This window comes from Hyperolius riggenbachi, chromosome 8, assembly GCF_040937935.1.
Source record: "Hyperolius riggenbachi isolate aHypRig1 chromosome 8, aHypRig1.pri, whole genome shotgun sequence".
In the NCBI taxonomy this organism is placed as follows: Eukaryota; Metazoa; Chordata; class Amphibia; order Anura; family Hyperoliidae; genus Hyperolius; species Hyperolius riggenbachi.
In genome coordinates this window covers 78,081,716-78,107,885 of record NC_090653.1, presented here as the reverse complement: position 1 = coordinate 78,107,885, position 26,170 = coordinate 78,081,716, and the positions used below count along the sequence as shown (strand labels likewise).

At 48.0% G+C, this 26,170-nt stretch overlaps 1 protein-coding gene across 1 annotated transcript in view; it reads right to left on the bottom strand.

Moving 5' to 3' along the window:
- SPINT2 (serine peptidase inhibitor, Kunitz type 2) overlaps positions 1 to 23,533 on the bottom strand; it is a 45,767-nt gene extending 22,234 nt beyond the window's left edge. Inside the window, exon 1 of the mRNA XM_068250737.1 lies at positions 22,804 to 23,533. Within this exon, the coding sequence (XP_068106838.1) occupies positions 22,804 to 23,152 (349 nt within the window). The 5' untranslated portion in view covers positions 23,153 to 23,533. The remainder of the gene's footprint in view (positions 1 to 22,803) is intronic.
- Between the last annotated feature and the right edge of the window lie 2,637 nt (positions 23,534 to 26,170).

Genomic DNA, 26,170 nt, shown 5'->3' with positions numbered 1-26,170 from the left:
TATCCTCACTAATCTCCAGATACAAACCCAATCGCAATCTCAGATCGGCACATGATCTTCTGTTGTCCTCTAGAATCAACTCCTCACATTCACGTTTACAAGACTTCACACGCGCTTCACCCCTCCTCTGGAATGCCCTCCCACAACACATCCGTCACTCGCCAACCTTTGTTACCTTTAAACGCTCTCTAAAAACACACTTGTTTCGACAAGCATATGCGCTACCTTAGGCCACTTCCCTTTGTACTAAGACCAAATTGCACTCCTACTAGGTATCCTAAAAACACAAAGCCTCTATATATTTGCTGCATACTACTCCTCCTCCTGTCCCCCCCCCCCCCCCCATTCCCTTTAGATTGTAAGCTCGCAAGGGCAGGGCTCTCTCCCCCTTGTGTCTTGGTAACCATTATACATTTTATTCATCATGTTAATTTTATCACTGTCATTACCAATCCTATAATTTGTATTTTGTATCATTCTTTGTATTTTGTCACTAATTATGTATCTTGTATACTGGTGTACACCATTGTCTGTATTATGTACCCCATGTTTGTTTCTTACTTTGTACAGCGCCACGGAATATGTTGGCGCTTTATAAATCAATAATAATAATAATTTCAGTCATCTTGCTTACAATTAAATCAAAGAGGCACTTTATAACAAATATAACAATTTATAATGAAAACCACAAATGTCTTTTCCGTGCTCACATCATTATCAGTTTTATTCAACCCCCAAGTGACATTCATGCTTAGTACAACATCCTTTTCCGGTTATAACCGCTTTTAAATGTGAAGCATAGCTTGACACAAGTGGCTTGCAGCGATCTACGAGTATCTTAGCCCATTCTTCATGGGCAAAAGCCTCCAGTTTAGTCACATTCTTAGGATTGCGCGCTGCAACTGCTTTCTGCAAGTCCCACAGAGGTTCTCAATGGGATTTAAGTCTGGTGACTGCGATGGCCACTCAAAAATGTTCCAGCCTTTAATCTGCAACCATGCTCTAGTGGACTTGGAGGTATGCTTAGGATCATTGTCCTGTTGAAAGGTCTGTCTCCCAAGCCTCAGGTTTGTGATGGACTGGCATCACATTGTCATCCAATATCTCCTGGTGCTGAAGAGAATTCATGGTACCTTGCACACGCTGAAACTTCCCTGTACCTGCACAAGCAAAACAGCCCCAAAGCATGATTGACCCCCTGCATGCATCACAGTAGGCAAGGTGTTCTTTCTCCAAAAAGAGTTGATCCATGGGCCCAAACCGTTCTAATTTTGTTTCAGTTCACAGAACACTATCCCAAAACTTGTGTGGTAGTGTTCTGTGGACTGATGAAACAAAATTAGAAATTACAAAATTAAAATCTCAGCTTTGCTCATATGATCTGTAAGAAAGCAGTGTGTGGGCAGGGCAGAACAGTAAAGCGTTCCTCCGTAAATTGTGACAGAGATGGCACCCATCTACATGGTACAGCTCTGGCCCAGAGGCCGACAAAAAAGTAAAAGCTGATACAAAGTATTCCTGTCACACAGGCTGTGATTAGAGACTTCTGAAAAGCTTTCTATTGTTGCTGGCTAAAAGCTCTATAGGTAGGTGGTGTTTAAAGAATGACAGTTTCTTTGATAGTTAAGTGGTTAAAAAAAAAAAAAAAAAGTCCTTCAGAGATGCAGAAATTGCTTAAAGAGAACCCGAGGTGGGTTTGAAGATTATTATCTGCATACAGAGGCTGGATCTGCCTATACAGCCCAGCCTCTGCTGCTATCCCAAACTCCCTAAGGTCCCCCTGCACTCTGCAATCCCTCATAAATCACAGCCACGCTGCTGACAAACAGCTTGTCAGAGCTGGCTGTGTTTATCTCTATAGTGTCAGTCTGCTGCTCTCTCCGCCTCCTGCAGAACTCTAGTCCCCGCCTGCATCCCTTAACTCCCTGCTGATTGGAGGGAAGGGACAGGGACCGGAGCTATGCAGGAGGCGGGGGAGCAGCTGAGACTGACTACAGATGTAAACACAGCCTCACAGCATGGCTGTGATTTATGAGGGATTGTAGAGTGCAGGGGGACCTTAGTGGGGTTTGGGATAGCAACAGAGGCTGGGCTGTATAGGCAGATCCAGCCTCTGTATGCAGATAACATTCTTTAAACACACCTCGGGTTCTCTTTAATTGACCTTGGGATAAAAGAATAGTCCTTTTACTAATCAGTTTTCCAGTTGCTGCTGGCCATGTCAAAATTATGAGATAATTATTACAGTAGATATGATTTGAGTGTGGCTAAGCCACCAAGCGTGTCTAGCATCTTCCTACACCAAGTTCCAGTGTGCTCAGAAATGGAAGCTCTCAATATACCCATTTTTAGAGAGTCTAAAGCAGAGCATGCCAGGAATAGGCCTGCATCATTCCCTGTGGGTTCCGATAAACTGATGCAGAGATGACCATTTCAGATATTTCATATGCTTTTCTGCCTGACATGGGGTGGAGATGGATCAGGTGGCAGACACTGCCCATCTCCCCTTACAACCCCCACCCTCCAGCGGTGAATGTGTTAAATTGCTGGACACAGGCTGAATGTCTCCAGCCATAAACCATCTAGGAGTGGCTGTTATCCATGGACTTCATTCTAAAAACCAATTATCGAAGTTCAGTGGATAGATTTTGGACTCAGACTGAAGTCTCATAAAACTCATGTTTTTATTTTAAAAATGTGTACATCATAGCCCTACCTAAAAACGCCACATCCCCGCGACTGTAATCTAACTAAATCTCCCCCAAACAGGTGAATCCTGGCAGCACTTCCGTGAGAGGCAGAGCTTTCAGCTGCAGCTCTGCCTCTCCATGCGTCTATCAGCCCGGATCGCCGCCTCCGCCCCTCTCAGTCTTCCTTCACTGAGAGGGGCTGGGGAGAGGCGGAGATACGCGGCTGATAGACGCATGAAGAGGCAGAGCTGCAGCTGAAGGCTCTGCCACCTCCAGCAGCAAAATCCATGACCAAGAAAGTCGTGGATTGGGGGGGGGGTATAGCGAGATTACAGCCATGGGGATTCAGTGTTTTAGGTAGGGCTATGTTAAATAAAAACATGAATTTGAGACTTCGGAGTCTCTTTAAATTCCAAAAGGACATATGGTAACTTGACAAGACTGCTTATGACATTCAGTTACTTTCATATGCTTATGCCCTTTAGTTTTGTATAGATTTGTCTCAATTGCTATATTTCATTTATGCATTTTTTTTAGTCCTTTAGTTCTTGTTCAGAAAAGCTCTGCTTCTGAGGGAAATGTTACCATAACCGTTTTGGTTAATATTGTTAGGTTTGCCATCTCTAGAAAGGTTGTTGAATTAACTCTTTTACCTACAGGATTTAGCTAGTGTTCCTTTGCGTATTCGCATGCTAAAATGCGAATTGGTGGCAGCGACCTGGTCTGAGATCACAGATAGTCCATTTCGATTTGTATGTACAGTGTGGATTCAACCAATCCAAAAGGTAACTTTGCCTGCGGTGCGGAATGCCTTAAGGATTCCCTTAGGGTCTGAGTGGTAAATTGCGTCAAACGGAACAGGAACTGGAGGGTGACCGCATTTTGTCACAGCTTGTAATGGAAAATATAAGCAGGTTTACTAGTATGCAAAGTAAACTTTAGCGTTATTACTGTAAAGTGGCTCTTTGTTGAATGCTTCCTTTGAAGTTCTGGAACACTGGAAGGACCCATCACTGCCCAGCTTCACCAGAACCTGACTATATACAGATTTGCAGTGCCACGTGAGAGAATGATACAAGGAAGTAAAACTAGACAAACAGCCACAGCAATACAAAACCACCTGTTCATGACACAAACAGGTCTAACAGGTTTAATCTGGGTCTTGAATAGGTCAGTTGGGAGAGGCCATGAATAAATGGATTTAGATCTGACTGATCTTAGGACTAGAGAGAGGAAGAAAAAAAAAAAAAAAAAAAAAAAGTACAGAATAGATCATTACAGTGATGGTGGGAGCCATGAGTGGTGCATGTGAGGCCACACAAAGATTGAGGGAGTGGTGTGAACAGTGGGATCACCCGGATCGTTCGTGGGTTGGGGTTCGCCAGCTGCCTACACAAGCCAGATTTACAGCTGGGGCAGTTATCGGCCACCTCAGCTTACGGTAAGTCAGAAGTGGGTACAGGCCTTAAAGAGACTCTAACATGAAAAAGATCCCCTGGGGGGTACTCACCTCGGGTGGGGGAAGCCTCCGGATCCTAATGAGGCTTCCCACGCCCTCCTCTGTCCCACAGGGGTCTCGCTGCAGCCCTCTGAACAGCCGGCGACAGGCCCGACTAATTTCAATATTTACCTTTGCTGGCTCCAGCGGAGGCGCTGTGGCTGCTTTCGGCTCCGAACTACACGGAAATACCCGATCTCAGTCGGGTCCGCTCTACTGCGCAGGCGCCGGAAACTTGCGCCTGCGCAGTAGAGCAGACCCGACGGCGTTCGGGTATTTCCGTGTAGTTCGGAGCCGACAGCCGTCAGAGCGCCTGCGCAGGAGCCAGGAAGGTAAATATTACGTCACCGCTGCACGAGGGCTGCAGCGAGACCCCCGTGGGACAGAGGACGGCGTGGGAAGCCTCATTAGGATCCGGAGGCTTCCCCCACAGGGGATTTTTTGAGGTTACAGATCCTCTTTAAAGAGACTAAAAAAAAAAAAAAGTTCCTGAGGGATCCAATCCAGCGATTGCTCCCCTGAAGGGTCCTGCAATCCTGGCTTGACAAGCCTGACAAGACTAGGTACATTTACCTTCCCGGCGGGGGCGCTGTTGCGGCCCTTAGCACGGAAATAGACGATCTCCGCTCTACGCAGGCGCAGTAGAGCTGACCGACAGCAATCGGCTATTTCCGCCTATCTCCGAGCGGAGAGCTGATACTGCGCAGGAGCGGTAAATAGGTACATCCCCGCTGTTCGGATGGGGCACAGCAAGACTGCCGTGGGACACAGGAGGACGGGGGAAGCCTCAATAGGATCCGGAGGCTCCCCCCACCTGAGGTGAGTACTCCCAGGGGAACTTTACAGGTTTTCATTAAGACAAACTGGAGGAGGACTTGAAAATAAATCCTGACCATTTAACAAAAATTAAACCATACAAAAAAAAAAAAAAAAAAAAAAAAAAAAAAAAAAAAAAAAAAAAAGGTACATGCTGTTATGCTAGGTACACAGATTTTCTGGCCGATCTATTTCCAACATGGCCGATCTTATTTACGAATGTTTTCCATTCACTTCTATGGGAAATCAATCAGAAATCAAGAGTAGACATGTTGGAAATAATCATTCGGATAGTAAATCTGCGTGTGTACCTAGCATAAGATTCTGGGTCTGGGTGTCCCGACGAGGTGTGGGATCACACGAAACAGCTGTTGACAGACTTTACCTTTTGTAGCCTCTCAGGGACCACACTTGTAGCTGCTTAACCGATGCGGTGTAGGATTTACACCACCTGCCATTTCTGCTCCAGACACGATCATGCGCACCTGAGAGGGGAGATCAAGTTGTCATGACAGCTGACATCTGCCCCTCTGATCCAGAGCCGTCGTGATTGGCTCCTGATCACTAGCCAATCCTAGTGATCACTATTGGCAGTGGTGGTCTGAGGGGGAAGAAGCGGATGGGTACTCCCCTTTCTAACATTCCCCCAGTGATAGTCTCTCCCCTCCGCAATGGCCGGCATCCCCATTGCTCTGACATAAGTGTCGGTTCCTGGCTTCATGACATCAAGCCACGACCCAGAACTTAGCGACAGTGTGAGCGGGAATGCAGGCCAGAGCAGAGGGTGCTATAGCTGCTCATTGCTAGAGCCTGGGAGGTGAATAAAGGCTGCTGGCAATACAGGGACACCTGGCTACACCATGCCTAACTATACTGGGGATTCAGCTGCAAGACCCCCCAAAATACACCCCCCCCCCCCCCATGTAAAATGGCCTGGTCCTTAATAGGGAAGTGTTAAGCAGCCGGTCCCCAGAAGGTTAAGGCAAGCATGCACTGCTCAGTACATCACAAAAGCTAAAAAAGCTAGTGCCATCTCAAATGATATTCGATCAAAATATTTTGCTGATCACAAAAGACCACTCCTTTCCAGATGAACTTGGGCTTGTAAGTCAGAGGAGTAGGTAGGTGCAGTTCTTTAGGAACCTTCCCATAACTCTGTGCTGAAATGAGAAGTATAAAGCTAGCCACATTTCAGTACAGAGTGGTGCCATGCAGTACTCAGGTAAGCCACAGATATCTGATTACCCTGGGCAATATAAAAGCTTGAGGGCAATATAGAAGCTTGGCGGATGACCTTTTTGTCCCTAGGCCTTCACCACGGACTAGAGGACATGATCTGCGCATGGAGGAAAAACGCTTTAGCCATTGAGGAAAGGGTTCTTTACAGTAAGAGTGATTAAGGTGGACTGCATTGCCACAGGAAGTAGTTATGGCGAACTCTATACCTGCATTTAAAAAGGGGGCTTAGATGCTTTCCTTGCGTTGAAAGACATCCATGGCTACAATTACTAGGTAATGCCCAGTGATGTTGATCCAGCAATTTTATCTGATTGCCATCTGGAGTCTGGAAGGAATTTTTCTCCCTTTTGAGGCTAATTGGACCATGCCTTGTAAGGGTTTTTATGCCTTCCTCTGGATAAACAGGGATGTGAGGGAGCAGGCTGGTGTTGTACTTTGTACTCTGGTTGAACTCGCAGGACGTATGTCTTTTCAACCCAAATAACTATGTAATTATGTAACTATGTAAGTTCATGGTGAACCAACACTCCCTAGAGTGTGGAAGGGGCTACAAAGAACCAAAAAGGCCCTCTTACTAAAATGTTATTTAAAACAAAGGCTTGCTGCCTTAAAACAGAAGGCATTTGTGATTATTCAGATTGGAGTGAGCATATGAGGTCCCCACAAGGCCTCACTGCCGAATATGCAAATCACACTTTGTTGTCCTTGTAAGCCTGCCACACTTCCAGAACCGCAATGTGTCAGCCTGTTAATTGTACAGAGCCACAACAAGCCAACATGCATATAAATAGTTTCTGATCGGTTGATCAGTGCCTGGCATGGATTAATGCTACTTTAATCCATGCCATGCACCGATGAGGATCAACCTATCTGAAACAGTCTGTATGCATGTTAGATTATTGTGACTCTGTACAACCTGAAGGCCATGATGCCTTCAGATAGCTTCTTGCACCCAGACAGATCTAACCGTTCAAAATCTTTCTGCAATATATGGGGGGGCTACCCACCAGTCAAGTGAGCGATGCTGTCACCGCAAATCAAGCAAAAAAAAAAAAAAAAAAAAAAAAAAAAAAAAAATTCAAATTGCCAATGGCTGTGGTTTTGCTCCAGAATACTGCAAATACTGCGCATGTGAGCTCCATGCAGTTTGTGCAGCCCTGCGGCTTGTCACACGCAGAAGTATGGAGACTGGTTGCAGGACTGATCTAGTCTTGTTCTGAGGCACTGAATGGGAAAGCACCTGAAGCGAGTTATATGAAGGCTGACATATTTCCTTTTAAGCAATACCAGTTGCCTGGCTTTCTTGCTGACCATCTGCCTCATACTTTTAGCCATAGACCGTGAACAAGCAATGCAGTAGGTCAGGCGTTTGACAATATTCTGTGCCCTTCACGTTTGATGTTTTAGGCTTCTTGCACACCAAGACGTTGCGTTAGGTGCCACGTTAAGGTCGCACAACGTGCACATAACACAACGTATGGTGCTGCAAGTGAGGACGGTAGAGTGAGCCGCGTTAGGCGGCTCGATTCCTATAAGGTCTCCCAGAGTGGCGCCGATTGTCCAGCGGGACCACGTGATGCGGAGCGAGACACTCATCACGTGGTCCCGCCAGCCAATCAGCGGCCGCCAGTGCAGTGAATATTAAGTAGCCATGTGCGCGGCTACTGTAGCTGGCTCTCCCTGCCTCCTCTCCGCCCCCCACTGCGCATGTGTAAACACTTCCAGACAACGCATGCTGCACTTTCCAGACAACGTGCAGCGTTACATGTAACGCAACGTGGGCTGTGTGAACAGCCCACTTGTGTTACATTGCTGTGCGTTGGGGGAGCGTTACAGGCTGCACTAACGTGTGCCTGTAACGTCTTAGTGTGTAAGCAGCCTTAGTCACTGATTGTCCTCTTCAGCTGTTTATCCTACAACTATCATTCTGTATTGTAAGCCTCGCTACTTTGATTAGACACTGGCTAAATGGCCCCAAATTCTATGCATCTAGTATGTATCATTTTCTGTGGCTGGGATATACAAGTTTTTAAAACTAAACTTAAGGTGCCCATACACTCGTCAGATTGGCAGCAGATAGATAGGAAATGCATCTGATGATCTATCTGATGCATTTTTAGAACATTTTTTACCAGGATAGAATTCCAATAGATTTCAGTTTGAAATCTATTGAAATTCGATCTGATGGCTTTTTTTGCCATCAGATTTCTATTAAGGCCAATGCAAACTGATAAGCAATCTCATCAGATCGACCTAAATTTTCCACCCTGCCAGTTCGATGGAAATTGATCGAAATCGGCCATCGATCGGCCAACCGATTTGCAATTGATCGCTCGATCGGGAGGCCAGAAAATCGGCTGAGTGTATGGGCCCCTTTAGGTACATGCCATGCAATATTCACTTGTTCAAATTCTATTTGAGTGAGTGAATAGATTGATATTCAGATTTTGAAATAGATTGGATATAGATGAGAGCTAGCCTACGATTTTGCAAATTTCAGTAAGTTTTCCGATAATTTTTCAAATTGGTTATCGTTTGAAAAGGACACATGGTATAATGGCCAGTATTTGGATCAATATTTGATGAATTTTGAGCTGGGATTTGTCGCTGGCGGTTAGTTGTATATTTTAGCTCGATCCTTTGCTCAATTGGTAAAAAGGATCTGAAGTGAAAATTGCATGGTGTACAGGCAGAGGCAACAGGGATCACATGAGGGTGAAAACTGCTCATTTATACATGGGCCCCATATGGCTACAGGTAGGTCAGATCCCGTACACAAAGAGCTCTGAATCTATGACCTGACACCTTGCACATTTTCTGCTGAAGGGTTTACACTCCCAAGTTGTATGGATTTATATCAAGCAGCAACATTCATACTCCAGAGCAAAAAAAAAAAAAAAAAAAAAAAAAAAAAAAAAAAAGCCTTCCGAGCAGAATTAAGGAGTCCATACACTGATCGATATGGCCAACAGATAGATCTCTCCCCGATTATCGGATGAGAGAGGGATCTGCTCAAACGCACACACACTTTCCATAGAGAAGCATGAAATCTTTGAGGGCTGGTGCACGCCAAGTGTTTTTGGTAGAGTTTTAAAAACCGCTGCCGCCTGTGAAAACGCTTGGCTAATGTACCTCAACGTGTACACCAGCGGTTTGAGGTTTTTAGCAGAACGCAAACGTGGCTCCTGCAGCATTTTTGCTGTTTGCAGATGTGTTTCTGCCTTAACCTTCCTGGCGGTAAGCCCGAACTGAGTTCGGGCTATGCCGCCGGAAGGCACCGCTCAGGCCCCGCTGGGCCGATTTGCATAATTTTTTTTTTGCTGCACGCAGCTAGCACTTTGCTAGCTGCGTGCAGTGCCCGATCGCCGCCGCTACCCGCCGATCCGCCGCAATTCCTCTCGCCGCGGCCGCCCCCCCCCCCCCAGACCCCGTGCGCTGCCTGGCCAATCAGTGCCAGGCAGCGCTATGGGGCAGATCGGAGTCCCCTCTGACGTCACGACGTCGATGACGTCGGTGACGTCATCCCGCCCGTCGCCATGGCGACGGGGGAAGCCCTCCAGGAGATCCCGTTCTTTCAACGGGATCTCCGATCGCCGGCGGCGATCGGAGGGGCTGGGGGGATGCCGCTGAGCAGCGGCTATCATGTAGCGAGACTTTGTCTCGCTACATGGAAAAAAAAAAAAAAAAAAAATTTTAAAAAAAAGATTTGCTGCCCCCTGGCGATTTTTTTGCAAACCGCCAGGAGGGTTAACCACTTGCCGACCAGGGGATTTTACACTGATCGGTGCTGCGTGGGCTCTACAGCCCGCAGCACCGATCAGGAGTGCAGCAGGGCGATCAGACTACCCCCCTTTTTTCCCCACTAGGGGGATGTCCTGCTGGGGGGGTCTGATCGCCGCCGGCTGCAGTTGCTTAGCGGGGGGGGGCTCTTCAAAGCCCCCCTCCGCAGCGCTTTCAGCCCTCTCGCCAGCTCCCTCCCTCTCCCTTCCCCTGTGTGCTGCGCAGGACGGATTTCCGTCCTGCGCATTGAAGGATAGGCTTCAGCCTATCATATGCCGGCGATCCCCGGCCAATCAGAGGCCGGGGATCGCCGATCTGCCTTACGGCGCTGCTGCGCAGCAGCGCCGTATGATGTAAACAGCGGGGATTTCTTCCCCGCCTGTTTACATTTTGCCGGCGAGCCGCCATCGGCGGCTCTCCGGCTGTTCACGGAGACACCCTCCGTGAACTGACATGGAAAGGCCGCTCGACCGAGCGGCCGTTTCCATGGTAACCCGCAGACGACCAGTTTACGCCAATCGGCGTTAGCTGGTCGTCAAGAAGTTAAGGGCCCGTTTCCACTACAGTGTAGCGGAATCGCCGGCGAATCACCGCAGGCAAATCGCATGCGGGTGCGATTCCGCATGCGTTTTTTGCCGCGATTTCGCATAGGTTAGGGTGATGCGATTTTAACCATGTCACTGCCTGTGTGAATGGGTACCTATGCGAAATCGCATGCAAATTCGCGGCAAAAACGAATGGGGAAACCGCATGCGATTTCCCTATTAAATACATTGCGTGCGATTCGCATGCATTCCACACGCAGGCGAATTCTGCAGGGTCTACCATGCAGAAAAATCCTGCACAGAAAAACGCAAATGAAAACTGACAAGTGGAAACAGTCCCATCCACTTGTATTGCCTATGCGAATCCGCATGCGTTGTCTGCATGCGGATTCGCGATAGTGGAAACGGGCCCTGAAGTATAGGAAAAGCTCAAACTGCTCTGAAGCGGTTTTTGGTGTGCACTGGCCCAAAAACTGACTGTATAATTTTCAAAGCAACAACATTAGCGTTCGCTATCAGGATTTTCCGGATCGGATCCGGAACGCATACTGTACAAACGGAACGTACGTTCCGCATAGCAATGTAATGTCCATGCGGACGTTCACACGCGTCCGTTCCGTACGTACCGGAGCCGGATCGGATCCGGACTCTTTTCCAACATGCGCTATTTTTTGTGTCCGGATCTCCGGCCCACGCATCCTGACCGGAGCCTGACCTGAGCCTGACAGCACCATCAGGAACACAGAAACCAATAGGAAACGGAAGGCACAGAACACACTGCCTACAAAAACCTGACGTTCTACCCCACTTCCTATGCGTATCCAAGCGGCCATTTCGGATGGGGACACATGGGCCAAGCATGTCTGGAGTGGAGCAGCAGTGACAGACGTGCTGGAGCTGTTTTGGCAGAATATCGGAGGTGGAGGTGAGGCCTACAGCGGAGGAACCTGATTCTACAGGTGCACCTTCTGCTGACCACAACATTTATTTCGCTATTTTTTGCCCACGGATCCTGATGGCAGCCTGATGCAAACGGACCGGATCCTGATCGGAACTGTACGGTTCCGATCAGGATCAGGTCCTGATCCGATCAGGATTCGATCAGGATCCGGTCCGTTTGCAAGGCAAAACGCAAGTGTGAATGGGGCCTAAAAGATGCACAATATGCATCTCAATGGAGACAGAATTGTGTTTTTAAAAATGTGATACTGCATTTTACTCCATAGATTATGGACGTTAAAGAATGCAAAGCGAAAAAAAAAAAAAAACACAACCGTTTTCTGCATTGCCTAGTGTGCTCCCACCTTGAATGCAATAAGCTTAGCTCATACAAATTTTAAGCAGAAGTTCGGCAAATGAACTCTAAACTTAAGAATGGTGCAGTTGTACTTGCTGCAGAATGTGAAGACCTATAGTTAGAAACCTTAAAATTCAGTTACCATAGAGGAATGGTCTGGTAAGGTCCTATGATCGAGTGTGCACTGCACATGCTTAGCAGAGGTCTCTTCACAAGTTTGCTTAGAGTAACGTTTGAGACATAAACTGAACATGCTCCAAAACCAAAGGGAACAGAAACTGACAATTTCTGTCTACATTACAAAGCTGCATGAGGAACAGAAGAAAGATTATGCAGGGATATTTTTCTGAAAGCAGACCTGAACACAGACTTCCTCTCTGCTCTAAGAGATAAGCAACCACATAACCTTTAAAAACAAAAACCATCTTTGTTACAGCTGATACAAATCCTGCAATAAATCTGTAGTGTACTTCCTGCTTTCATGGAAGCAGACAACATCCTGCTTTTACCAATTAGCTCTCTGCTGAGGCAGCCAGCTGACATAGCTGAGAGGTCAAATTACAATTTTAATCACAGATAGCTGAATGTCCAGCTAGGGATGATCAAAGAGATGCAAATACTTCTGAGTTTCTGCAAATTTTTATTCAAATATATACGGCTTGAAAATGGATCAATATAAACCTGGTTTAAATTGGTCCATTTTCATACTGCATAAATTTGCATCTAATTGATCATTCTTAATCCTGAGCTCTCTAATCGCTGCCACTGGAGCTGGCTATGAAACCTGCACTTTCCCAAGTTAGATCTACTACAGTGTTCTCCCTCTTTTTCCAGCCGGGGTGACATGAAAAAGTAGCCAGGTGGGCACGAGCGAGGCATGCAGGGCTGATACAATGGTTTACAACATAGGAGGTCACAATGACAGCTGGGTGGTCACTAAAATTAGCCGGGTGGAACACTTGGCTAAAAGAGCCTGGGGAGAAGCCGCCACCAGCTAAGGTAACAGCGGCGGCCGCTGGGGGAGGGGCCGCAGGAGACCCGTTGCCCAGCCAGAAACTGCCCACGGACCGGCAGTGGGCCACAGCCTGGTGGTTGGGAACCCCTGCTCTACAGGATTATACAAACACTAGCCAACCCGCGTCGTAGCATACACCGCATCTATCTATCTAATAGAGTACGTGCCTCAACCTTGAAGCAAGAAGAAGTAGGCTTTCTATGAGAAAATGTATGCGTGCTCAAACACCAAGTTTAACCCTAGCAAGTCTGGCTTTGCACATCCGGCCTAATTGGCTATTCATGAGGCAATGCTCATGCAAATATGCATTTGCTTTCGCATGCCAAACTATGCAGGGTCAAAAAACCAATACTGCAAACTGCTCTCTCGCTGCCTGGGAACCACAGCGGCACCCCGGAGTGGGAGGCTGGGTGGCGCAGCTGCCCCCCCCCCCCCCCCCCCCCCCAAGCGTGGCCAGCGCTGGGGAGAGCCGTCCGCACCCACCTCCTAATATTAAAAACAGCCACTTACCTTAACGTCCATTGGGTTCTGCTACATGCGCATTAATTTTCTCATGGAAAGGATTTTGTGCAGTTTGTATCCTTTTGGAGGCAGGTGGTGGATGGCTTGCTCCGGTGGTGTGAACCCTGGAGTGAGTGCGCATGTCCTCCCCCCCCCCCCCCTCTGGGGTGCTGTATGTGAGCCAGCCCTGAGCTCTAAAGCTCGGGGTGACCCATGCTTCTCTCCTTTCTCATGTGGTGCCCCCAAATTAATGCGCATGTAGCAGAACGCAATGGACGTTAAGGCAAGTGCCTGTTTTTAATATTGGGAGGTGGGTGCAGACGGCTCTCCCCGGCGCTGGCCAAACTTGGGGGGGGGGGGGGGGGTCGTCCACGCCACTCAGCCTCCCCCTCCGGGGTGCCGCTGTGGTTTCCAGGCAGTGAGAGAGCCTGGGACCCTGCGGTCCCCCAGTTGTATAAAAAGGGGGCATTGGGAATCCTCCCCGTGGCGCTCCTGGAGGCCTGGAGCACACCAAAAACTGCTAGCAGATCCGCAAAATGCTAGCAGATTTTGAAACGCTTTTTCTTATTTTTCTGTAGCATTTCACCTAGCATTTTGCGGTTTTGTAAAGCGTTTTTGGTGTAGTAGATTTCATATATTGTTACAGTAAAGCTGTTACAGCTTCTGTAACAAAAACGCCTGCAAAACCGCTCTGAACTGCCGTTTTTCAGAGCGGTTTGCGTTTTTCCTATACTTAACATTGAGGCAGAAACGCATCCGAAATTCAAAAAAATGCCTCACCTCGGAAGTATGCGTTTCAGCAAAACGCCTCCCGCTCTGGTGTGCACCAGCCCATTGAAATACATTACCCAAGCGTATCCGCAGCCGCAAGTGGATCGCAAACCGCTGCCAAACCGCTCTGGTGTGCACTAAGCCGGATAGTGCCAATGTAGCATGTAGCAGGGTGACTGCTTTGTGGTATTGGTTTGTGCATGCATTTGCATGAGCATTGCCTCATGAATATCCAATTAGGCCAGATTTGCAATGTCAGACTTGCTAGGGTAAGGCCTCTTTTCCATGGACTGTGAATAGGCAGTGAAATGGCTCTCAAACTCACAACTGCCCGCTGCTGCCCGGTAACTGCTCGTTGCTGCTGCCCGGTAACTGCTCGTTGCTGCTGCCCGGTAACTGCTCGTTGCTGCTGCCCGGTAACTGCTCGTTGCTGCTGCCCGGTAACTGCTCGTTGCTGCTGCCCGGTAACTGCTCGCTGCTGCTGCCCGGTAACTGCTCGCTGCTGCTGCCCGGTAACTGCTCGCTGCTGCTGCCCGGTAACTGCTCGCTGCTGCTGCCCGGTAACTGCTCGCTGCTGCTGCCCGGTAACTGCTCGCTGCTGCTGCCCGGTAACTGCTCGCTGCTGCTGCCCGGTAACTGCTCGCTGCTGCTGCCCGGTAACTGCTCGCTGCTGCTGCCCGGTAACTGCTTGCAGCTGCCCGGTAACTGCTTGCAGCTGCCCGGTAACTGCTTGCAGCTGCCCGGTAACTGCTTGCAGCTGCCCGGTAACTGCTTGCAGCTGCCTGGTAACTGCTTGCAGCTGCCTGGTAACTGCTTGCAGCTGCCTGGTAACTGCTTGCAGCTGCCTGGTAACTGCTTGCAGCTGCCTGGTAACTGCTTGCAGCTGCCTGGTAACTGCTTGCAGCTGCCTGGTTACTGCTTGCAGCTGCCTGGTAACTGCTTGCAGCTGCCTGGTAACTGCTTGCAGCTGCCTGGTAACTGCTTGCAGCTGCCTGGTAACTGCTTGCAGCTGCCTGGTAACTGCTTGCAGCTGCCTGGTAACTGCTTGCAGCTGCCTGGTAACTGCTCGCTGCTGCCTGGTAACTGCTCGCTGCTGCCTGGTAACTGCTCGCTGCTGCCTGGTAACTGCTCGCTGCTGCCTGGTAACTGCTCGCTGCTGCCTGGTAACTGCTCGCTGCTGCCTGGTAACTGCTCGTTGCTGCCTGGTAACTGCTTGTTGCTGCCTGGTAACTGCTTGTTGCTGCCTGGTAACTGCTTGTTGCTGCCTGGTAACTGCTTGTTGCTGCCTGGTAACTGCTCACTGCTGCCTGGTAACCACTTGCTGAGCACACAGCTCAACAGTCCGTGGAAAAGAGGTCTTAAACTTGGTGTGTGAGCACGCATAAATTTTCTCATGCAAAGTACTTCTTCTTCTTGTTTGAAGGTTGAGGCACTTAGTCTATTATATATATAGATTCCATAATGTCCTCACTTATTACACAAAACTAAATTATATCATTTAGGATTGATGGCTTTTACATGACTAACAAACTAGAAAGAATGCTGCACTTTGGGCATACAAAGAAGCTTCCAAGGAAACTAAAGAAAAATTCAATAAAATTCAAGTCTTTGAAAACCCAACAACAAAAAGCACACCAGACAACGTTTTTAATTCACTAAGCATTAGCACATCTGGTAATGCAGAAAACAGCTGATTTTACCGATCAACTTGGCAAATGCCAATTCACTAAACCCATCAACACAGAAAAGTAAAGTTACCGACTAGTGAGACAAGTTACATTTGCACTTCATTAAGTGTAAATTCAAAGATTAAAGCATTCCGTATATCAAGAAAAAAAAAAAAAAAAAAAAAAAAAAGTGTTTGGCATTTATCTCCAGCTCTAACCATTCAGTAAGGGCTGGTGCACACCAAAACCCGCTAGCAGATCCGCAAAATGCTAGCAGATTTTTAAACGCTTTTTTTTTAATTTTTATGAGGCGTTTTGCTAGCGTTTTGCGGATTGCTGCTGCGGTTTTCAGTATAGTAGATTTCATATATTGTTACAGTAAAGCTGTTACTGAACAGCTTCTGTAACAAAAACGCCTGCAAAACCGCTCTGAAGTGCCGTTTTTCAGAGCGGTTTGCGTTTTTCCTATACTTAACATTGAGGCAGAAACGCATCCGAAATCCAAAAATGCCTCACCCAGGCATTTTTCGTTTCTGCAAAACGCCTGCCGCTCTGGTGTGCACCACCCTATTGAGATACATTGACCAAGCAGATCCGCAGCCGCAAGCGGATCTGAAAACGCCCAAAAAGCCGCTCGGTGTGCACCAGCCCTAACTTACAATCTCTATGCAGTAAAGTTGACAAATGCAGCAGACAGCCAATAGGGAGAGCCACACAGCCCTGCTTTTCACCCCATTTGATCCAATGCACTGGCAGGCAGCACTTGAAGAGAAGCGAGGTGGCATTGTATTACGTTAGTGGGGCACAGAGGCTGGTTGGGCACACTAACACCAGCCTCTGTTGCCCCATCGTGTGTCTCAAAGACCCCCCTGCTCGCCGCTATACCCCCGCAGTGCTGGCGACAAGCTGCGCGTCGCCAGCACAATGTTTACTCTAGCGCTGTCTGTCAGCGCCGCTCCCACGCCTCCTCCGCATCGCCGCTACCCGCCCTCGTCCCTTCCCTCCAATCAGCGGGAGGGAAGGGACGAGGGCGGGTAGCGGCGATGCGGAGGAGGCGGCAGAGCAGCACTGACAGACAGCGCTAGAGTAAACATTGTGCTGGCGACACGCTGCGTGTCGCCAGCACTGCGGGGGTATAGCGGCGAGCAGGGGGGTCTGAGACACACGATGGGGCAACAGAGGCTGGTGTTAGTGTGCCCTACCAGCCTCTGTGCCCCACTAACGTAATACAATGCCACCTCGGCTTCTCTTTGAGGACAGAGCAGAAACAAGACATTTAAAAAGGCTTTTCTGTATCCCTGTGCATATCTATATACTGGAAGACACAGGAGCTCCCTCTAGCATGTATAATTAGTGGTTATATAGCACCAACATCTTCTGCAGCTCTGTACAGATCATATTGTCACAACAGTCCCTCAAAGGGGGCTCACAATGTAATCTCAACCATAGTCATAAGTCCATGTATGTGTCATATAGTATATATTGTAGTCTAGGGACAATTTAGGGGGAAGCTAATTAACTTACCTGTATATTTTTGGGATGTGGGAAGAAAGTGGAGTGCCCAGAGAAAACCTAGGCAGACGGGGAGAACATACAAACTGTGCAAATATCCCACAGATAGCCTTGATGGGGATTCAGCACTGCTTACCAATCAGGGCTTTAGCATTTCGTTATTGACAAACTTCTACTGCACATTAGGAATTCTTAGTGGGGGGGGGGGGGGGGGGGGGGGGGAGAGAGAAACAAACAACAACAAAAAAAAAAAAACACGACTTCACCTCCTCAACTTATGAAACCACCGACTCCCGACTCAAGGTACCCAAAATTGCTCCGACTCTGACGCGGCTTCTTTCTGACGGAAAGCAAAATGGCATGTCCAAGTTCCAGAAGTGTAGCAAGGACCACGGGGGAGCCCAGGGTTTTCAAAAGCATTTTAATAGCAGTTAGTCAAACTGCCAAAATAGAGTGCAATACAGTAGAGAGGCTGGCATCTTACCATTTTGGTAGTTAGACTAAGACTGCCATTCAGAAAATACCTTTGAAAACAAAGAAAAAAAAAATGAGAATCCCCCACAATGAGATGCACTGGTCCAAAACATGTCAGTTTTGTCAGGTTTTAACTTTTGTTTTTGCTATAGTGGTCCTTTAAGGCGCTTATTAATTGTCCACTTTTACCAACAACCCACCGACAGATAAGACCAAAAGAATTGTTCCAAAATGCCAATGGACAGAACGATTGATAGAAAAATAGTCATCGATAGGCCCGACTGACACCCAATGCAATGAATTGTACAGATGATAGTTTGAGAAATTGTACCATTAATGAGCACTTTTAGGCACTTGTAACCCAGCACATAAACAGGGGCAGCTGACCAGCAGTGGGCTAGTGGGCCTGAACTCTTGCACAGGACAGAAGGAAAACAAATGCACCCTGTATGTAGAGAGCTGAGCCCAGTCCCCCCTCAGACTAATCACAAGTTGTAATTTTATCCCTCAGCTGTGTCAGCTCACTGCCACAGCAGAGAAGCTAATATGTCCACTTTCATGAAAGCAGAAAGTAATGCAGATTTATTGCAGGATTTGTATTAGATGTAACAAAATTCTCTTTTAAAGTCATATGCTGTTGCATATCTTTTAGAGCAAAGTAAAAGCTCTGAGATCAGGTGCGCTTTAACTGTACTGCTGCCAACTGCTTGTGTGAAATGCACCCTTACTAACTTTTCTGCAAAAATACCATTCACCTCTATCTGCAAGAAAAAGGTCCCAAATGCAGGAGATCATTGCCAGTTATGGCAACTGTTACCTCAAACGTTTCCCTCTGACTTTCCAATTTGGAGCCAATATGACGAATACAAAAATACTTTCATTGGCTGAAATGGGCAATATCTGCCAACAGTCTTCTAAAGATCCTTTGTCCAGCTAAATGAAAGGCCTTCTTAGCTAAACAAAACCAGCTTTGTCAGTATAGATTGTTTTGGTTAATAATTGTATACATTGTAACCGCACCAAGCGGTGAATTGCGAAACTCCATTCATTGCGGCATCACACCTTCAAAGTTGGTCAGCAGTGAAAACATTGCTGAAGACTGATCTGCAAGGTCAATGCTCAGCTTTGTCCAGTTTTGTTGCATGACAATTGCGCTCGGCCCAGGTGAACATCTAGAATGAGTTCCAATGTCTCCGTTGTCTACACCTTTGGATTAGTCACACTTGGGACTGCGAATATTTAATTGTAGTAGTTGCTATACAAACCTCCCTACCCCCTCCCTCTGTAGAAAAGAGCATGGTGCTTGGAAGACAGTACAGTAGTGTGCTAGGTGCTAAATGTCTACTTCCAGGCCCAAACTTATCTTAAACTGAGCAAGATAATTGGACCGTTTTAAGCCCAAAGTGCATGGCCAGCACCATGACAGGAGACCGACCCATGGAGTTTACACGATTAATATTTTCTGCACACCGACCATCTAAATGATCAACTCCTTAACATACTACACATGCAAGCAAAGCAGCGGACTGCACGACATGGCCGCATTCAAAATAAGTACATCGTTCGGACGCCGTACACACATGGCTAACTGCATATCAGCCCAACAATAATGTGAGTTGAGCCTTCAGGTGGGTCGTGAAAACCATCCAACAGACCAAGATCAGACAAATATGGTGGTTTGAGCGTGTGTACAGTTCTTTACTCACGGTCCTTCTAAAATACCTCAAGTGCAACAACAAGCATCTACATCACCTAGGCAGCTACCAATTACACTGGAATTCTGACGAAAAGGACGGAGTTCCAGAGCAGAGACCACATACCTTAATTTACTCACACCTGCTCTAGAGGGAAAAGCCACTCCTGAGCAAGAATTCATCCAAATATTCTGCAGTAATACAAAAACAAACATTCACAGTCTTCTCTGACAGGATGTTATGAAGGCCCTACCCACAGTCTGAGAACTTAAAGTCCACTGTTCACAAATATCAATGGTGCCAGTTTCTGAAAGGTGGCAGAGGTACAGCTGCTGTTATCAGTAAACAATCAAGAACCAATTTAGTTTTCCTTAGATCAGAGCGTAAACTTGAGCAACTGTAGCAACCAACACTTCCACATTGACCCAGCCTCAGAAGAAAAACATCACACTGCTGCTCACACGGATTGCTGACTTAATCTCTCACATGACAGTTCAGGCCGAGTGTTGTACACCAATCTGTTGCTATGGAGGGAAGACCATGTAGAATTTAAAAAAAAAAGTCTTGTACGCAAGCTAGTCTAAACTCAGCAGAGGGGGCCTGTCAGTCTCTGGCAAGAATCTAGTGTGTACAGCTGCGCAGAAGCATCACCAAAGCTACGGAGTGGCAGATCAAGCTAAAGCATGTTTCTCCTTACTACGTCTAGCAGAAGTCAATCCACCATACACCACGACTGCCCTCACCTCACTGTTGGGAGTCCAGCGCTGTGCATGTGCAACCATCCTGAAAGTCTCCTCTGCTCCCTTTAGGCCCGGCATCTCACGCTACATGTGGTAGGAGATGTTGGGCACTAGGTTAGGCGGTGAGCAGACAGGCAGAAGGCACAGCACTGGACAAGTGAGAGCACAGCATCTGCTGAGCTATACTCTGTATTTACACATTGGGCTGGTCAAGCCCAGGAAGGGGGTGTGCAACTAAATTTAGGGCCTGTTCAGACTATGCGCGTTCCTAGACGTTTTTCAGGGAACGTGTCTGGGTACCAAAAACGCATAGAAACGGCTCCTAATGCTTTTAAATGGGCTCGTTCACATGTATGCGTATGAGACGCATACGTTTCTCATCCGCATTGCTGCACGCAGTTCTGTGCGTCACGCATAGAAACGGATGCAATGAAAGTCTATGGACGCGTATCAAAAACGCGTACTATTGCGTTTTTAGCGTCCGTTTTCCTCTGCGGTTCCCATAATTCTTTTTTTTCCCCTGGGTCACGTGTGTGTGCAAAACGCAATAGAATACGCATTAGAACGCAAGAAAAACGCATGCGTTTTTCAACGTGCGTTTCTTTGATTTTAAACGCATTCTTCATACGCAGATAGTCTGAACAGGCCCTTAGACAGGATGGGCAGGTTGATTGCATCTTGGGGACTCACTGCATTATGCATCCACCTTATACAGCACATGGCCAACTGCATGATATCAGACCAAAAGTTGCAAGTTGATCCTTCGGATGGATAGGACAAACCGCCTGTTATCAGTCACTTGTCTGTTTGCCACACACCTGACTGTCGTCCAGATCACAATCAAACAAATCAGGTGGTTTGGTTGAGTGTGTACAGGTCTTTATTACTCACTGTCCTAAAGCCTGGTACACATTCAATTTTAGTGATTGGCCAATTTTATGACTTCTATGTAGTATGAGAGCTTACTTATACAATCTATTCAGTATTCAAAATCTTCAGGCCCCCATACTACATGGGGGTGGTAAATTGATCAGCCAATCAAAATAGCATGTATATATGCATGCTAAAATACCTCAAGTGCAAAAGCATCTGCATTACCTAGGCAGCTACCAATTACACTGGAATTCTGATGAAAAGGCAGAAGTTCCAGTGCAAAAACCACATAACTTCATTTAAATCACACCTGCTCTGGAGGGAAACGCCACTCCTGTGCAAGAATTTGTACAATATTCTGCAGTAATACAAACGTTCAGCCTTCTCTGACAGGTCGTCATGAAGGCCCTGCCAACAGTCTGAGAACTGGTTTACAAATATCAATGGAAATTTCTGAATGATGGCAGAAGTACAGCTGCTTTTATCAGTAAACAATTCGATCCAAATTTAATTTTCCTTATATCATTAAAGCAGAATCTTGAGCAGCTATAGCAACCAACCCTTCCACTTTGACCCAATCTTATGCTGGGAATACACGGTACGTTTTTGCTTTCCGACATGCTAATTCCAGTTCCTATATAATAATTAAAGGGAAAAAAAAAAAAAAAAAAAAAAAAAAACGACAACCATCACCCCTATACACCAATTCAATTTTAACTTTACATACATTGCCGACCTGCTCAAACTATCAACAGGCTGTAATGATCCTCTGGTTATTATACTACTTCTCTGGGCCACTGGGGATCACATAAAAGCATCAGAACACCAGGTGAGTTACGCTAGCAATAGATCTAGCGATGATGGGCAGATTCCACCAAGAGACAAATCTCTCTCATTGAATCTGATTAGAGAGATCTGTTCGCTGCCCATACACCACAGACTGATTCCCGAACAATTCCATGCTGAAATAGATCCGGAATCAGCCTTGTGACACCGCATCAGACCACCTCACCGCTTTCCCCCTAATGTTAAGTGTCCCCCTCCCCGGTGCATGCATGTTACACGTTACCTGTCGACCTCCACTTGTCCCTGCAGCCTCTGGGCACACTGTTTTGCATACATGCAAGCCACATGGTTGCCTAGTAACAGTGCCCACATGTATGACATACACGCATCATTACTAGGCAACCACGAGGTGCGCATGTATAGAGAGTGGAGTGCATTTGGAGCCTGCGGGGACAAGCTGTGGCAGCACCACCGGGTGGGTGGTTGTGAAGGGGGGGGGGGGGGGGGGGGGGGGCACTTAACATTATGGAGGAAAGGGCAGGGGGATTAGTCACATTCATCCCTGAAGTTACACATTGCTACCGCCACACACCTGCTTGAGCAAGTCAGCCCAACATCTTGCAGCATGCGCGATTGACAATGCGACCAATTTTAGAACTCAAATTGGTCACATTGTCAGTTTGGCAGCACAGATTTTCATCCGATTATAATAATCGAATGGGATGGTCAATCGGCCACCGAGTCACCAGATGTATGGCTATCTTTATTCAAAAGTTTATATCCAGAGGGTTTAGTATTACAGCCGGTAATTCAGTATTTCATAAGTTGGTCACTACCATCAGTTTCCTTGGTTTTCCCATCACTGGTATACTTTAGCATCACTTTGTCCTGTGTAATAATATTACCTTCTTGTGTGGGTTGGGTCCCAGCGTCCAGTTTACGGAAGCTCCTGGCACCCTCCTGTGGGGTCAGCTCACACATGTTGAAGCCTTTCACGTGACAAACGATGAGGTCACACCTTCCATTGGACATGATAGCCAGGTGACAGTTATCATGATGACAGCATTGCTCCCAGCAGGCAGTGTCCGACACGTTCTCCATCGTATCCACCACCCTCACTCCCAGCCGTGGATGGGTCTCCAAATCCAACGTGCCATATCCTTCCATCACTTCAAAGCCGTCACAGGGCATCTCTGATTCTGCTAAGGCAAAGGGAAGCAGCAGGAGGAGGAACCCGCGGAGCCAAGCCGCCATGGTTGAGATCTCCGCAGGGGCGGGGCTAGACAGTGACGTCACTTGAGGCTTCTCTCTCTAGGCACGCAAACGCAGATCCCACCACGTATCCCCGGATAGTCCCTTATTGGGGCAAACTAGGACTCACCGCTCGCAGCTGAGGGTAAGAATGAATGGATTACAGCTCGATGGTTCTTCACTTCTTTGGGGTGTGCGTATATTACGTGACCTGCTGGGGCTCCCGGCTGAGCAACTTCTCCGCCTCACTCCCGAGTCTCACTGAGCGAGCTTCACCTGGAGGTCAGCGTTTCCTCACGAAGCTCCGCCCATCCTGACGTCAGCTCAGGTAAACCAGCGGCGCACCCTTTACGCCTCTTCCTGTTGTCTTTCTTTATGCCCCACACGCTGCCTGTAGTACCCGCCCTGCGCCTCGTCCTCCGGCTCCGCCCCGCCGCTGCTGGTTTCAGGTGGCTGAGGGGAAGTTTCACTCTCGCAGCAGGGTTCACATCAGTCACGTCACGCAGGCTGGAGCAGGTGCGAAGGGTGATCATGTATAAACAGCCCTCTCCCAATGGGCAGGGTTCACAAAGCTTTTTCACCTGTTTTCACCTTATCTTTGTTACATTTTATGCTCCCAAAGAGCAAGAAAAGTAATATTGAAATGAAGTTAATGGGGAACAACTTATTTTGAGTGATTATTTTGCTTGTAAATGTGCTTAAGGCCTGGAACCCACTACAAAACGCTATCGCTAATCGCACTTGCAAGCGTTTTGTATGAGCAGTTTGTAAGCGATTTCATGAGGGTTTTAGGGAGCGATTTTAAAAAGTGTAATCAATTTGCCAGCGGTTGTGTAGCGATTAACGTTTTAAAGTCTGATTGGTCCTTTCATTCATTTTTTAATTTTGTTACAGTGTACAGTAACTTTAAAACGCTAGCAAAATCGCTTAGTGCAAGTTTTAATGAGCGATTACACCAGTGATTATATACTTTACATTGAAGCGCAAACGCTAACAAAATGCTGCATGTCCTGCGCTTGCGATTTTGGATTTTGGGAATCGCAAACGCTCCAGTGGAAGTTGGCACATCCGTTAACATTAGCTGAGCGTTTTTGGAAATCGTTAGCGTTTTCAAGCGCTCCTTCAATGCTCTGAAAAGCGCTCTTGTGGGTTCCACAAGGTGATAAGTCATTTCTGAGAAGTTTTGTGAATAGAGCCAAATTTGTGAGAGGAAGCTGCTGGCATGCGAGCTCCATGTATAGGATAGGAGGCTGCTGGCTGGCGAGCTCCATGTACAGGATAGGAGGCTGCTGGCTGGCGAGCTCCATGTACAGGATAGGAGGCTGCTGGCATGTGAGCTCCATGTACAGGATAGGAGGCTGCTGGCATGCGAGCTCCATGTATAGGATAGGAGGCTGCTGGCATGTGAGCTCCATGTACACGATAGGAGGCTGCTGGCATGCGAGCTCCATGTACAGGATAGGAGGCTGCTGGCATGCGAGCTCCATGTATAGGATAGGAGGCTGCTGGCATGCGAGCTCCATGTACAGGATAGGAGGCTGCTGGCATGCGAGCTCCATGTACAGGATAGGAGGCTGCTGGCATGCGAGCTCCATGTATAGGATAGGAGGCTGCTGGCATGCGAGCTCCATGTACAGGATAGGAGGCTGCTGGCATGCGAGCTCCATGTACAGGATAGGAGGCTGCTGGCATGCGAGCTCCATGTACAGGATAGGAGGCTGCTGGCATGTGAGCTCCATGTATAGGATAGGAGGCTGCTGGCATGTGAGCTCCATGTACACGATAGGAGGCTGCTGGCATGCGAGCTCCATGTACAGGATAGGAGGCTGCTGGCATGCGAGCTCCATGTATAGGATAGGAGGCTGCTGGCATGTGAGCTCCATGTACACGATAGGAGGCTGCTGGCATGCGAGCTCCATGTACAGGATAGGAGGCTGCTGGCATGCGAGCTCCATGTATAGGATAGGAGGCTGCTGGCATGCGAGCTCCATGTACAGGATAGGAGGCTGCTGGCATGCGAGCTCCATGTACAGGATAGGAGGCTGCTGGCATGTGAGCTCCATGTACACGATAGAAGGCTGCTGGCATGTGAGCTCCATGTACAGGATAGGAGGCTGCTGGCATGTGAGCTCCATGTACAGGATAGGAGGCTGCTGGCATGTGAGCTCCTTGTACAGGATAGGAGGCTGCTGGCATGCGAGCTCCATGTATAGGATAGGAGGCTGCTGGCATGCGAGCTCCATGTACAGGATAGGAGGCTGCTGGCATGCGAGCTCCATGTACAGGATAGGAGGCTGCTGGCATGCGAGCTCCATGTATAGGATAGGAGGCTGCTGGCATGCGAGCTCCATGTACAGGATAGGAGGCTGCTGGCATGCGAGCTCCATGTACAGGATAGGAGGCTGCTGGCATGCGAGCTCCATGTACAGGATAGGAGGCTGCTGGCATGTGAGCTCCATGTATAGGGTAGGAGGCTGCTGGCATGCGAGCTCCATGTATAGGATAGGAGGCTGCTGGCATGCGAGCTCCATGTACAGGATAGGAGGCTGCTGGCATGCGAGCTCCATGTATAGGATAGGAGGCTGCTGGCATGCGAGCTCCATGTACAGGATAGGAGGCTGCTGGCATGCGAGCTCCATGTATAGGATAGGAGGCTGCTGGCATGCGAGCTCCATGTACACGATTGGAGGCTGCTGGCATGCGAGCTCCATGTACACGATTGGAGGCTGCTGGCATGCGAGCTCCATGTACACGATTGGAGGCTGCTGGCATGCGAGCTCCATGTACACGATAGGAGGCTGCTGGCATGTGGAGGCTGCTGGCATGTGAGCTCCATGTACAGGATAGGAGGTTGCTGGCATGTGTGCTCCATGTACAGGATAGGAGGCTGCTGGCATGCGAGCTCCATGTATAGGATAGGAGGCTGCTGGCATGCGAGCTCCATGTACACGATAGGAGGCTGCTGGCATGTGAAGTCCATGTACAGGATAGGAGGCTGCTGGCATGTGAGCTCCATGTACA